The 15,391-nt window shown below is 39.0% G+C and overlaps 1 protein-coding gene across 2 annotated transcripts in view; it reads right to left on the reverse strand.

Moving 5' to 3' along the window:
* Positions 1–15,391, reverse strand: part of CEP290 (centrosomal protein 290) — a 221,073-nt gene that overhangs the window by 24,815 nt on the left and 180,867 nt on the right. For both annotated transcript variants that reach the window (XM_083182358.1, XM_083182357.1), the window contains exons 40-46: positions 14,127–14,252; positions 12,228–12,373; positions 9,856–10,011; positions 8,087–8,210; positions 4,686–4,820; positions 1,661–1,747; positions 414–578 (exon numbers count right to left, since the gene is read on the reverse strand). In XM_083182358.1, coding sequence (XP_083038484.1) covers positions 414–578; positions 1,661–1,747; positions 4,686–4,820; positions 8,087–8,210; positions 9,856–10,011; positions 12,228–12,373; positions 14,127–14,252 — 939 coding nt within the window. The remainder of the gene's footprint in view (positions 1–413; positions 579–1,660; positions 1,748–4,685; positions 4,821–8,086; positions 8,211–9,855; positions 10,012–12,227; positions 12,374–14,126; positions 14,253–15,391) is intronic.

Genomic DNA, 15,391 nt, shown 5'->3' on the forward strand with positions numbered 1-15,391 from the left:
CAGGATTCCCCGGCGGCCATCTTAGTTAAGGTATAGACGATGGGCAAATCTTGCCTGATACCCTCCTAGCACTGGTCGGTTTGTTGTCTTGTGATCTAGTTGTGTGTGGAATGTTTTCTGGTGGTTAAACTGAGTCAATTGTGGCATAAAGGGGCGGAACCCAGTCAAAATCATTGAAGACAAAGTTCTAGGCACCTCTCATCATTATCTAGTACCCCAGTGTTCCCGATAGAAATCGGAGAAAAATATTTTACTGGCAAGTACAAAAATCCTATTTTATTGTAGTTCAGCCAGTTAACAGACAACGAGTATATCTCCCACAAATTACTGCATGTTTACTTTTGCAGCTCAATAAATCAAAAGATTACATGTTGTAAGTTAGCATTTCAATATACCGAGTGAAAAAAAAATACCTTAAGTCTTTCATTTTCCAGTTCTAGGTTTGATAATTTTTCATTTGTTACAATGCCAGGAGCCTTTTTAAGCTCCTCATTCTCTCTCTGTACTCTTTCGACCACCCTTTTCATCAGACCAATAGTCTTTTCCAGCTCTGGAATGGTCTTCCCGCTTCTTCCAGACTATACACATTAATAAAACACACAAAATGTAATATGATAATAGGTTTATGCACAATTGCAAATACAAATATTTTGAAAAATGTACCGTTAAAGCAGATACAGTAAGCAACATTTTCAGTAATTATGAAAAAAGAATAACACAGACAGCATGAAAAATGGGTAAAGTGTTTGAAGACACTTTCCGGCTCTGTGATACTCGTGCAGAGAGTACCATGCATACTTGCTATGCTGGTGGTTCAGCTAGCAATATCTGAAAGTTGATTATACACAGTCATGTGCTAGTTAGCAAAGATTGCATACATGAGTAATGTTAAGCAGCCCCCCATCTACTACTGCCACTTCTCCAAGGTGAGAAGTCGTAGACAATCCCCCTTGAGCTGACCAGCAGGATTGTATGCGATATATTGCATTCAAAAGGACCGATATATCGCATGCAGTCCCTTTTCCCTGCTGTGGGATCCGATGGATCCTTGGTGCAGCAGTGACAAGCTCCATATCTGATCCGATGCGCACGGGGCCACGCATCGAAAGAGTTTCGAAGGTTAAACACATGCAAATGAGTCCCTTTTCATAATATTTCTCGACCAGATAACAAAATGGAATAGGATGGAAAGGGCCCAAATCACACTAGGGGTTGGGGGCCTTTAGGGTATCAATTCCAGACCAGGAATTTGTTTGTTCTACCTGCATCTGAGTGGGATTTTCTCTTGGTGCTTTGGTTTTCTTACACATACCACAAACATGCTATAGGTTTAGATCCATATAGCTAAAGTGATTTGGTGTGTAGAATTGGAATAGCTTCATTTGTAAATATGGCTCCCAAACCATTCTATTTATTTATTTTAGTCTTGAAACCAAATCTCTTATAGAGAAGAGACACTATTCACAAAAAATGTTCAATATTTATTTTCTTTGACTATAATCATCCTTTCCATAAATGACCCACTCGACCAAGTCATTCTCCTCATATCTGCATTAATTCACACTCTAAAATGCTTTTCCCCGAGCACAGAGGTCTAAAACATAATAGAGCAGTCACAGATGATTTGGTGTTATGACAAGAACAGAATATCAGAACTTACCCCTCGCACATTTCCAAGTTTACGCTCAGCTTCCAGTTTATCTTTTTTGAGAAGATCACACATTTCTTTTAAATTAGTTATTTGATCCTAAAAAAATGTGGATAAAAAAAGTCATAATACTATTGCTGTAGTACTCTGCAAGGTGAATAAATAAGTATTTTAAAAGTAATAAAACAATTTTAAAGTACTATATTAATTTTGCCCACTTCTGTGAATATATTTTCTATAATATAAAATAACACTATGTATGGACTTTCATATCTTTTATAAAAGTGTTTAGCCACTTATTTTAATAAACAGATCTATTTAGAATAAAAGTTCTCAAGAGTAGGACCCTTTCTCCACATGTGCTTTTCTGAGAATAATATCTCTGACAGTCTAATAGTTACTTCAGTGTCCTGTCTCCTGATGCAACTATATATATTTATCATGTACTTGTCCTAAATTGCCTTGTACTGCAATTCGTTTGTTTCTTTTTATTTTTTTATTTTTGCTCATTCCTGTATTATTAGGTGCCGCAGAACCCTTGTGGTGCAATAACCCCCCCCCCCCAAAAAAAAAACCCCAATAATAATAAATATTGCCATTTATACAATGGGTGTAATGTGTGTGGAGAAAACAGTCCGCTGGGTCCCGATGGGCCCAAAATGCACCCCTGTTTTATTACCTTTCTGTATTCAGTCGGAGCTGTAGCTTCGATAAAAAAACCTGACAAAATGGTCACCGTTCATGCGCAGTATGGATTTGGTCTCCAGGACATGGCGGGGACCATATTTCCAGAAACCTGTGTATACGCAGTAGGCTCTGGCACTACTGCGCCATTGAGTGGAGAGGGCCCACTCAAAGTCTGCAAACTGGGCTCTACTTTGTTTAAATGCCCTCCTGCAACATTACTGCATTTGTGATGGTTGAGGCATACAGTAGTTAGAAAAAGAAGGCCTAAATTAATAATTATGAACCAACATACATAATCCCCATGGATTTAATTTTTTATTGGGTAAATATGTGGTTGCAAAGATCAATTTATAAATCAAGGTTACAATGTAAAACAAAGTACAATCGTTTCTACACTGCACTTTCCATTTTAGATATTTATAGAAGTGAGGGCTAGATTTATTCAGCAGTAAAATAACATTGGGCCTTATTCGAGTTCACTCTTTCAGATAAAATCCTTCTTAGATGGACAAAACCATGTGCACTGCAGGTGGGGCAGATGTAACTTGTGCAGATCTAATTAGATTTGGGTGGGGTTTTACTTCAAAGTGAGATCTATATTGCAGTGTTAAAATAAAGCAGCCAGTATTTACCCTGCAAAGAATCACCAAAAAAATCACCAAATCTAATTCTATCTGCACATGTTACATCTGCCCCCCTGCAGTGCACATGGTTTTGTCCATCTAAGAAGGATTTTGTCAGAAAGAGTGAACTCGAATAAGGCCCATTGTCTTGTGCCCATCAATGACATCAGTTATTCCTTTTAGATCATGTTTTTTAACCTGATCTTCTCTGGTGGGTTCAAATTTGAAACATTAAAAAAAAAAAGAAGCTGGGCACAGTTAAAAAAATAAAAAAATAAATTGAGAATGCAACAAATCAGATTCTGTACTTATATCATACTGTAGAAAACAAAGCATCTGCTGCAGAACCTTAATGCACCAAGTTTAATGAAAATCTGCTATAATATATTTCAAGGCAAAAACAAATAATCATGGAAACCTATGAAAAAAAAATTGTAATTACCATTTTTTCCTTTGATTAAGGTTAAGTTCACATCAGGAACATGTGTATTACAACTGAAGAGGGCCGATATCACAACATATCGCGCAGTAGTGCATATTACACAATCCAGTGTGCGGCTGAGCATTATACCACTATACGCCACATTCACCAGCATGCCACAGTCAACGGACTCGGACTAAGGCCCTCATTCAGATCTGATCGCAGTACAAATTTGTTCTCAAAATGGGCAAAACCATGTGCACAGCAGGTGGGGCAGATGTAACATGTGCAGATAAAGATACATTTGAAACTGAAATCTAAACTGCAGTGTAAAAATAATGCAGCCAGTATTTACCCTGCACAGAAACAAAATAACTCACACAAATCTAACTCTCTCTATACATGTTACATCTGCCCAACCTGCAGTGCACATGGATTTGCCCATTTTGAGAACACATTGGTACTGTGATTGGAACACATTGGTACTGTATAAACAAACTTACTAGTACTACTACTGTGATCAGATCTGAAGAAAGGGCTTATGTTGTGTACACACTAGTACAATCAGACTATCTACATACAATTTAGACTATATAGTGCAGATCTGCACTATATAGTCTATGCAGCCAAGACTTTCTGGCTGCGATACGGGAGCGCGCATCGGGATCGCAAGGGTTAAAACCCATACAATCTGCATGCGATCCAGATGAGATTTTGACTATATAGTCAAAATCTCATGCACATTAAACAAGTGTTTACACACTATAAGCCTGATTTGCACAAATATTTATTTGCTCTCCAGAGACATTTTTTGAAAAAAAAAAAAAAAAAAATATTATTTCTAATGGTGTGTACACACGGTAGATGTGCCTTAAGATCCTATCCACGATCCGATCAGATAGGATCGTGGATAGGATCTTAAGGCACATCCGATTTGCATCCTATCTTGACTATATAGTGCAGATCTGCACTATATAGACAAGGCAGCCAAGACTTTCTGGCTTCCGATACGTGAACGCGCATCGGGATCGGATCGGTATCGCAAGGGTTAAAACCCTTGCGATCTGCATCCGATTCCGATCCGATGTTGACTATATCGTCAACATCGGAAAGGAAATCGGACCGTGTGTACACCGCATTAGTTACAAGCTAATAAAAAAGATGCATTATTAAAGATGCTACAAAAAAATTCCATAAATTGTATTTGCTAGTGTCAGTAAAGGACTATCAAATTTGAGGATGAACTTGCATACATAGCATGATATATAGTCTGAATAGAAAACTTCCATTTATCATTCTATCATACCTTCAATCTTGGTAAGTCTTTAATAGCCTGTTCAAGTTGGAATTGTAGTTCAACATTTTCAGAGGATAGTCTCAAATTCTCTTTCTGAAGTTCCATCTCTCTAACAGACTGATCTTCTGAACCTACACCCGATGTCTAGTGGGAAAAACAAAGAACATTTTATTCTAAAAAATGTAGCCAATTTAAATCCTTGCACAATACACTGAGCTTGGGATAAATAAAAGGAATTGCAATAATATGACTAAACACCTAGTTATTGCTAATGGACTAAACTATATTCAATTTACAGCTTGACAGAGAACAAAAGGATAATGCAAGGGGTATAGGGTTCGGAATAATCTCACACCTGTAGTTTTACCATGTAGTTTGAACTCAATTCCAATTTACGGCAACTGTTTTTGTAGAACTCCTTTCCAGGTAGTAGAACATCCAAAGCATTTGCTTCATTGTTACTATTCCTATAGCGAGGTTCCTGGAGACAATCGTCTGCAGGAGTAGTACATTCAGTGCCAACAACCAATTTACATCCATTATTGTTTAAAGCATTGAACTCTATCATATCTTCATCTGCTCCATGATGTCCACCATTGTATTGTTGAATTTGTTCTAAATCTTGACTTGTATTAAACTTGCTTGCTTTGGCTGATGTAGTGTCACAGGTATTCTGACCATCATCATCATCATCATCAGATTCCTGCTCATCAGTAGCTTGTGTGCTTTCAAAACATGATGCACCCCCTAATCCTGGAGTTGCTGTTGTACTAACAGGAAGTGATAGATCATACAGCTTTGGAGAGACTGCTAAACTGGTGGACATCGATGCATCACAAGACCGTGGTGAGGTTTTTCTGCTCACTGGTGTAGGAGTGTTGCTTGCCAATGTATTAGCATCTGGAGTTTTAGAACTTGTTGCATGGTCGGTTTGATTGTTGTCAATACATAATTCTTCACCTATATCTGAACTACCTACTCTAGTAGCAACATGATCTGGATTTGAAATGGCTTGGCATTTATTGGAGGTATCAACATGATCACCCTCATTACCTGTCTCCTGTGTTATACTAGGCAGCAAGGATTTGCCTGTGAAAGTTTTAAAATGCTCCTCAAGATTTTCAGAATTGGCTTCCAACCCTTTTGTTTTGTTTTCCTTTGATCTTTTAAAAAGGCTCCTCTTTTTGTTAGCAAATACTGTATCTTGTGGTTTACAAACTTCAGAAGCAAGAGAGAGAAGAACAACATTTTCTGTATCTTCCTCTAGATACTGACAGGCAGCAATTATGTAAACAAAGAAAAAACATTAAGTAATAAGGAATACATTTGACTAGGTGTTTTAAAAGTCTAATGGAAACTTTTTTAAGGTTAAAAAAAAACAACAACAAAAAAGCTCTTGAACTGTAAGCCAATAGGATAAACTTAAGTAACGTACATAAATGAAACATTGTAATTTTTTATGATTACACACCATCTAAATATGTATTATTTAATATTTAAATACACAATGTTTCATTGCTTCCAATCAGATGTATTTTACATGTTCTCTAAGGCATAGGATGGCAGTAGGGTTGAGAAATCATTTATTTTGGAAGCATATTGGTAAATAGCATCTATTTTATATATATTAGACTAGATTCTAATTTGCATGCAAAGTGGTCACAAATCGTATCTGCCATGGTAATCAAATTCAATACCATATGCTAAAGCAGCTATCCACACAGCTTCATATGTGTTGCTGCAGAATCTGCACTTGTACACACTTCATGCTGGATTGCAAGAAATCCACATGGATCAGGTGTTCCTGTGCCATGCACATTCTTTAGAATAGCAAAGAAATCTGGCTACATACAAACCACAGATCCATAAAATAGTTCTCTGTGTGCGTCTCTACAATAAACCACCCAGTTGCAATCCAGAAATACCATTGCAAGAAACCAGAAAGTACTGTATGTCTCAACAAAGGATGGTTTGCCATCGATCACCACCCAGTATGCATAATGCTGCCAGCCCCCATCTGAATGAATTATGCAGCAAGTTCCTAGAACCATCTGATCATGCTGTATGCAATAAGCAGTGAGATCCATCTAAACACACAGTAGGCCGGATTGAGGACCTGATGCAAGCTGCACACTGGACATAAAGGGCTTTGGGTTGTCAGACTTAGGTGTGACAGGTTATCCGCTTTCCAATGGAGATTTTCTGTCTTCAACAGAAATCTGTGGGGCCCTGCTTAATGTGATCATCCCCTATATAAAAGGCAGTAAGCTCCATTGGATCACCTAGTATGCAATAGGTAGTGAGCCCCATCCAACCACCCAGCAGATCCCCAAGTATTTCATAGACGAATGCCAATGACTATGATACAGTGGAAGAGAGACTTGCTCTGATTACAGGCGCATTTCTCTGTTTGTGCCTTATACACTGCAATGACATTTCTTTTGGACCTTACTAGAACTACACAAATATATATCTACCAGACAATATTGTAAAATATGATGCTGCTCTTGTAGCCTGAACAGCTCCCACAGTGACTGCCCTACAGTGCCATAATGCAGACGTTCAGAGGTTGATAAAAACCTGTAACCAGTGAGCTGCATGCACAGGGAAGGGGCACTTCCTGTAACAGCATGGAATGGGGGAAAGAATAGACTTGTGTCTGTACTGAAGACAGGCTGGTAATGAAAGAGTTGTATAACAGTTGTGGTACATATACATTTAACAATTACTTATTATAATGTTATAGTATCTGCCAGCATAGCTCACCACATATGAAAAAAATATTTGATTGGCTCACAAATTCTGTTCTTGCTAAATCCAGTTTCTCAATAAATGTATTTCACCGTGCAGCTGTAGCTATAGGGCACACCTCTTTTATAGTCGGACAGCTATCAGGAGCATCCAACTCATGGAGTTAATGTATGCCAGGGTGAACTAAAACAAAGTGCAGAAGGATGCAATGGCATATTTATAAAGGTGCACACTGTGACCATCTCCTATATACTTATACTTACCTATATACTTACCATTCCACTTTTTTCAGACTCGTACAGTGGCTTGTGCCTTGCGTTGCACTGCAGCAGAAATCTCAGGGGAAATTGTGTGTTAGTCATTTAGAGATTCGAGCAGGTGCAATAGAGTCCCTGGGAATATGTGGGTGCCATGTTCCCGGAGACCTGCACAATGCACATGTACAGTAGACTCTGGCACAATGCCTATAAAAGTCTACTGAGCTGCCAGGGAGGCAGCGCTGTAGACTTTAAAAACCTGTGCATGGTCCCTCTCTTCTTCTACCTCCCCTAGCAGGATGTGTATTTATTTTCTCCTTCGTGTACAGGGGTTAAACAAGTGCTGTGAATGCTTTATCCTAAATAATTACAGCGAGTTCAATTAAAGAACATAATACTTACAGAGGGCCTGGACAGATTTTCCCTTGAAATCTGATGTTCCAATGCCTGAAGCTTTTCTTGTAGATATCGATTTTTTAAGTGCAGATCATCTACCACAGAATCACGCGGTAATGCTTGTTTTGTTCTATGACCAAATAAAAATAAACAAAGTAAAAGCCTCAGGGGGACGTGAAATAATAAAAAGAAATGTTTGTGTTTGGCACTTAGTTCAATACTTCTCTGAGCATGAGAAACACTGTTAAATGCTAACAAAACTCGCCCCCCCCCCCCCCCCCCCCCCCAAAAAAAAGGTTCTTATCCGTCTTGACGAAGTTCAACTTCTTTCTTCCCAGCTCTATAAGTTACTTTAATACAAAGTTAATGATAATAAATTCCCCCTGCTTGTGTGCAGAGGTTTGACCTTCCCAACCAAATTATTACATTGCTCAACCAAGTGTAATCCCTCTAATTGTTTCAAGAGTCTTCAGTACCCTCTGTTCTTCAGACATTAACCCAGCAAATTAATACCAGTGATGCATTAAAGGTGTTATTCTTAAACCAATTACAGCAAAAAAGACAGATTTTTCACAGTGTGTATAACGTGTGCGGTGACTTTATGGGATAGATTTTGGAGGGTTATAAACTATCAATATAAATTGTGTGACATTTCTAACAATATAAGAAACATTAGGCAGTACAGTAGATGCAGCGATGGATATGCTGCACCACAGCGACGCTAGGTATATTGTGTGACAGGTAACAGACCGAACTGCACTGGCAATCAGATTATTGCAGGCAAGTTGATTTCGCCCACATACTGGACACTGGCTGTATACAGTACTGAACGGATTTACAGATGTGTCCACATACATCTTGGCTTTTTTTTTCTCAATTTGTCACAACATGTAAAACAGGGCTTAGCTGTATTTTTCAATTGTAGCAAGTAGATGGATTCTAAAAAATTTTGAAGCAGTAGAATTTGTATAAAGTAATAGATTACAGAAGCACATTTTTAGAAATATCTCAAAGCGTGACTTTTGCAGAGTCCAAGGTGTGCCAAATTGTGCCATACTTGGCACAAAAAAATCAAGATGCCAACGTGACCCTTAAACTGCCATCACATTCAGGAAAATGCAACCGCAGTCTATTGACTAGTGGGGGGGCATTGATGGGACATTGCATGGGCATGATACGTCATGACGGCACTGCAAATTTCTTTGCAGATCAGGGGGGTTCCCTTAGAATGTGAATGCTTAGTTGTATAGTGAAGTGCACTCATAATAGTGATCGCGGGTCAGCCTTGCACTGTGCTGGAGCCCCTCCAGGCTACTGACATTAGTTTTAGGTCCTGTTGTAGGCCCAAAATGTGTGGTGTATGATAAATGGTGCTCCAGCCAATCAGATCCCAACTTAAGTTTTAGCACTTTTTTGATAAATGACCCCGCCCCCCTTTATATGCAAGGAGAGAGAAATAGAACTATGCACCTTTTGGGAGAAAACAGTCGGTCTTAAGGTAATGGGAAAATGCTCTCCAATCCCCCTCCCTACTTAAATTTTGGGTCTGTTAGGCCACAATGAGAAAATACATATGTTGAAAGTTAAATAAAACTACTACTACATTTCAAGTCCTTCTCTATGTAACATGTCAACAGCTTTTGATTAACAATATAGAAATAAAATGATTTCATATAAAAGCAAAAGAAACAAATATGTTAAAATGAGCGTGTTTTTCTATTTCTAGTTATCCGAATGCAAGCTTTGTGGGCTTATGACAATTAAGTAACACATACTTCATGTAAGAAATGTCATTTTCTAAGTCAATATTTCTTTTCCGGAGCTCATCCAATTCTCTTTCTGATTCCTCAGTTCGTACCCCGACTACTTGATCCACTGTTATACCACGAGATTTGAGTCTCTTTTGTAACATCAATTTTTCTTGGTCAACTCTACAATATAATATCAGAATGAAACCAGCTTTGCATAATAAGAATGCCTGTCATAATTAAAAAAATGCTTAGTAAATCAATAAAATAAATAAAAAACAGACACCGGCTATAAACAATTGTACTATACATTGGATCAAGGGTGCAAAAATCCAAAGATGTATAATCTGAGAAATACCGGTAACTAAATCTATAGCTAAGAAATATAAGCAAAATGGATACCCTAATTAGTGCTAAAAAGTTTATTAAAATGATCTGTCCAGATACAAAGTTAAAAAATATACCGTATTTTTCACTCTATAAGCAGCACCAGGAAAAAAAAATATTCTGAACCAAATAGTGTGTGCTGAGCACTCCCTGCACTTTCGGGAGCATGGGCCTGCAGAGGAGTGGGAGGGAAGGCGGCAGCGAGCAGTGGTCGAGCCACTCGGATTGCTCCGGCGAGCTACCAGTAGCTCTTAAGCGATGTGTTGGCGACCACTGCTTTAGACCATCTCCCCCTCCCCCCACTGGCACAACATTAAGTCAGTACCAATACAATTTAATAATTGCCAATGTATACCAACCACCCCTTCCCCCTTTCCCAATGTGCTAAAGTGCTTAAAATTGCATGCACACATAAGGGATCCAATAGGAGTTTATCTCTGTGTGATGTGTAACGTTAGGCTGTGGCACCACGTGTGGGGTGGCATACTGCAGATGTGTTTACCAGACTCAACCTCTACAGTAGGGGTACACACTCAGAGTTGAGTGCCTCTGCTGGCACCACTGCTGCCAGCCACAAATACAATAAGCTTCTTTACATGTGCAGAAGCGATCTCATAAAACTCCACTTCCTGATTAGAGAGGAGCGTCGATCACGGCAGCCAATCAAGCAAGCCTGAATGAACCCCACTGAGGGTACAATGGAACCGGCCAAGACTGGCGTCCCAATCCAACCCTGCAACTAACAATAGCACTACAATAACAGCTAGGAAACTGATGTATCATAGTAATATTAATGCAAAAAAATTAAAAAATTATCTGCAGCTTATTCCACTACCGGTTATTTAGCTGCCAAATGTTGCACCTAACAACACATATGATACATACTTTTTGTTTAGATGCACTGTACAGCTCAATTTGGAAATATAGTCTCATATTAGTAATTGCACCCACTAATAACTATATATATTACAGTATATACTCGAGTATAAGTCGACCCAAATATAAGCCGAGGCACCTAATTTTACAACAAAAAAGTGGGAAAACTTATTGAATCAAGTGGGACCCTCACTCGAGTATAAGCCGAGGGAGGCTTTTTCAGCATAAAAAATGTTCTGAAAAAGTATATATGGTATCTATCTATCTATCTATCTATCTATCTATCTATATATATCTATAGAACAGGGTATCTACTCCCTATGAGGAGAAGTACTGCCACTGATCAACAGGAAGTGAAAGTAACTTTTGCATGGACACGGATCTGTTTCAAACTTGCTGGATATGGAAAGAGGGAGCTGAGAAGACAGATTGAAGGTAGGAACAGATAGGAACTGCGATTTAGTTAAATAGTGAAACTAAATAGCAGAAGTGGTCATTTTTCACAGGTTTTAACTAGTTAATCATATATGTAAATATTAGTCCTTCCGATGGAGCCAGTCTCATTAATCCTGTCCCAATCGCTGCTGTGCACTGGGGATTCTGCTGGCAATGGCCGTGCAAGCGTCCAAGTTGCTCTCGCATCTGCGTGCACTGGTGCGCCACCCGCCAGATCACAGCGGCTGACGTGCCATTCATTCTGTTCCTAGAATGCCAATCGCAGTGGTGCGCTGGGGATTCTGGTGCCCCACTGCCGACAATGGACATCCAAGACGCTGAAGCGTCCACATGCACTGGTGCGCCACCCGCCAGTAGTGGCTGGAGCACCAGCAGCAATGATGAGGCCGTCTCCATCTGTAAGTAGTGTTTTAGCAGCATAATGCATTAGGAACTACAGCCAGCTCCAAAACACTCTTAACTACTGTACACTAGTAACAAAAATATTTGTTTTTGTAATGTTAAAAACACAAATGCTAACACAGCGTGTTAGTCTTAACTGTTCTGAGCCTTCTACAAATCATATTCCTCTTTCATATTTAAATGCACATGTTGCAAAGCATGCATTGTTGGATGATTGCTTGTTAAACATTTCAACGGAATTTCAGTTGGCAGAATGTAAAGCTATTGACAGAACTTACTTGGAGTATAACTCTTTCAGCATGGTGAGCTGTTTTGTTAGAGACTCTACTTCCTTCTCTTTGTCTCTTAGCTTACTGCGCATTACCTCTAATTTATTCTGCCACTTTTTGCCTTCTTCCCACTTAATTATTTCTTCTTTAGAGCTCTGCAAAGGTGCAAAACAATGAAGGCTGCAGATAAGGATTGGTTATACAAAATACATGTACAGTCACAGTTATTATTGAGGCAAATTTAGAGTTGGACATACAGTAGTCAGCCACAATCACACTGTACAGTATCTTTGTTGTTTGCTCTTCTCTAAATTCAGATACTGACCCATATGCCAAGAAATATACACCTGCAACTACACCACCCCTAATTGTATGATTGGTTTAATAGCCAGCATTATCAGTGCTCACTTTCATCAGGCTTAAGGCATATACAGAGTGAAAGATATCAATATGTAAAAAGATGGATTTCTGCACAGTCTATAATTTCAATTACATGTCCTTACTAAATGCTTGTTTTTTATCAGTCAGCCACTAGTTGATAGGCAACTAAATTGTGTATGACCCACACATAGGAGTTTGTGCTAAGCTACAGAGCATACTTCGTTTGAGAACGAAATCTATCAAATCTATCTGAAAACCATGTTTGCTTACTTTGCTTCTATCCACTCCGGAAGGAGTCTTTAGAGGAGATGCAAATGGGTGGCGATGGAGGCAGGGCCAGGCTAGTTATATCATTAAGCCCCACCTCTCATGGGAATATCACCTTCATTGTTAAAAAATTGCATATGGGGTGTAGTCAAAATGACGGGTATTTATAGAAACAGGTCACTGGGCTTGGCCCTTTCCACAAGCATCCAGGGATTCCTTTATGCTAACTCCTGTGCTTGTCCACTTCGCTAGGAGGGAATCTTCTGGGACAGCAGGGTAAAACTTTAAAAATTATGAGTCTCCCTCCAGATCTGGAAGAATAATTCAGTACGCCATAAATAAACTTGCATGCATCTGCCCCATTCTGTATAGAGGATACAGTCTACCAATAATTGATAGAATAATAAACAATAACTAAAGCTTCAATGGGAAAAATCTAAGTGTAGGAGATGTTAAGTTATCAAAGGCATCTATTGATCTAAAGGTTTTGAGCCCTTGACTTCAGGCATTAAATGTCAAAATCTGGATACATAGAAATCTGAGAACCATTCCAGATGAGGGGACCTTTATTGCATGCCAGGAGGAAAACTGCATCACGATCTCCGTAATGAAGGAATCTTTCAAAAAATGTATGCAGTGGAGCTCCTGGGGTCAATGGTCTCCTAGGAACATGTTCCAACTCAAAATAAGATGAGAAGGTGTCAGTGCCATAAGTGTCCATTAACCATTTCTCCAAGAATTTCCTAGGCCAGTCTCCCTCTTCAAATCTCCGTTAGACCCACAAAACGGACATTATACCTAAGATGACCTTCCATGTCAGTCAATTTGATGTGCACAGCTGACATTTGTGACTTAAGGGTGGTTGTACGGGAGAGACCATTTGCAACTGGATCCAACCAAAACTGTCCAAAACATCCTTCATGGAAAGCACAACACTCAGGAGAACAGATATTAAAAATAACCTCCAAGGAAAGCCACAAACAATAGAAAATAACAGTCCCAACAGTAGAGAAAAAAATCCCACAGCTCCACTTTGCCTGCAAGGTCATAGTATGTCGCCACTGGCTATGAGGAGAGGGCAGGAGCATTACAGCCACTGTGGCAGTTTCAATAATGAAATAAATAAAGCAGTGACCACCAGGAGCCCTTCTCAGCAGGCTGTCACTGCCCACCTGTAGGGTTTTACTTTCCTTATATATATAATGCATAATCCAGAACATAAAGCTGCAACTTCAAAACAGATCCCTGTTTTGAACAAACCTTATCTTCTCGCGGAGCTTTCCTTTCAACTTCCTCACTTTTTTTCTCTAAGTCTGCTTCTAGCCTCTTAATTTTCTTGTGAAGTTCATCGACCAGACTCTGTTTACTCTCCACATCTGACTTACTCTGAAAAAAAAAACGCAAATACTTCAAATCTTAGCTTTGACATGAAGAGGATGAGAGACACTAACAGAACAATACTATTTTGATGTATTCTTCACACAGAATTGTACATATACCTATTAAATGCAGAAGCAGGTTAATTTGATAAATTAGGTTACCTAAAGCACACGTAAGTGTTCAGTGTAAGTGGTAATTAAGGCTGTAGAAGAGACACCGTGTAACCTTGTTACAGTACCATTTACATTGATTTTGCTACACATAAAAATATCCTCTAGAAACGCAATGGCTATAGTTTCACAGAGGTTCTAGCACCTAGAGTAGTTCAAATTGAAATCACATCTACAACACACATTTTAACTGATGCTTGTTCAAACTTTGTACTGGCCATAAAATAAATACATCATTTACATTCTGTAGACCATTCCTTTGGATACATTTATTTGCTCTACCCATTCTACATTTTAACATTAAAAAGTACTTAGTCACATTATACAAATGGAGCCATCCTCATCTAGCCTGCCTATGAAGAGTGTGTGCAAAAGCTACTTTACTGTACTGTTCAGTATGTTAAACAATTTTTCCCCAAAAAAAATATTGCATAGAGTGCATCTCATTATGCTAATTATAATGGGCTAAGGGGATAAGTGAGCACTTTCACAGAAAAAAGGGTGCGTGTGCGTCCCTTTCTCGGCAAACGGTGCACTGAGACGGGTCGCTGTGGCACAAACGAGCAAAGACAACTGCGGATACATATTTTAGGTTCCACTTGTGTAAGGGCACTGCTAACCATGCGTCTCATTACGCTACACTGGTTAAACTCAGATATAAAGTATAAAACTATATATTTTAAGCTAGGATTATAAGATAGAATTCCTGATGACCCAATGGCTGTTATATTCCTTACTGGTCTGCTATTAAAAATTATGGGCCTTATTCAGATTTAAGACCACATCCTATCTGTGAGACCATGCGCCCCTTTTTCATTTCAACAACCCTGAGGTGCAAGAGAAAGCTCCCATATGGGAAAGATCACCACACAACTGTCTTGTCTAGGGCACCAAATTGGTCAGTGCCTGCTCCGATTACCGTTCAGTAACAACACATAAACATAAATTAGTCATGTATGTAAATGAGGACAGAGG

The sequence above is a fragment of the Crinia signifera genome, chromosome 4 (assembly GCF_055691185.1).
Source record: "Crinia signifera chromosome 4, ASM5569118v1, whole genome shotgun sequence".
NCBI classification, from domain to species: Eukaryota; Metazoa; Chordata; class Amphibia; order Anura; family Myobatrachidae; genus Crinia; species Crinia signifera.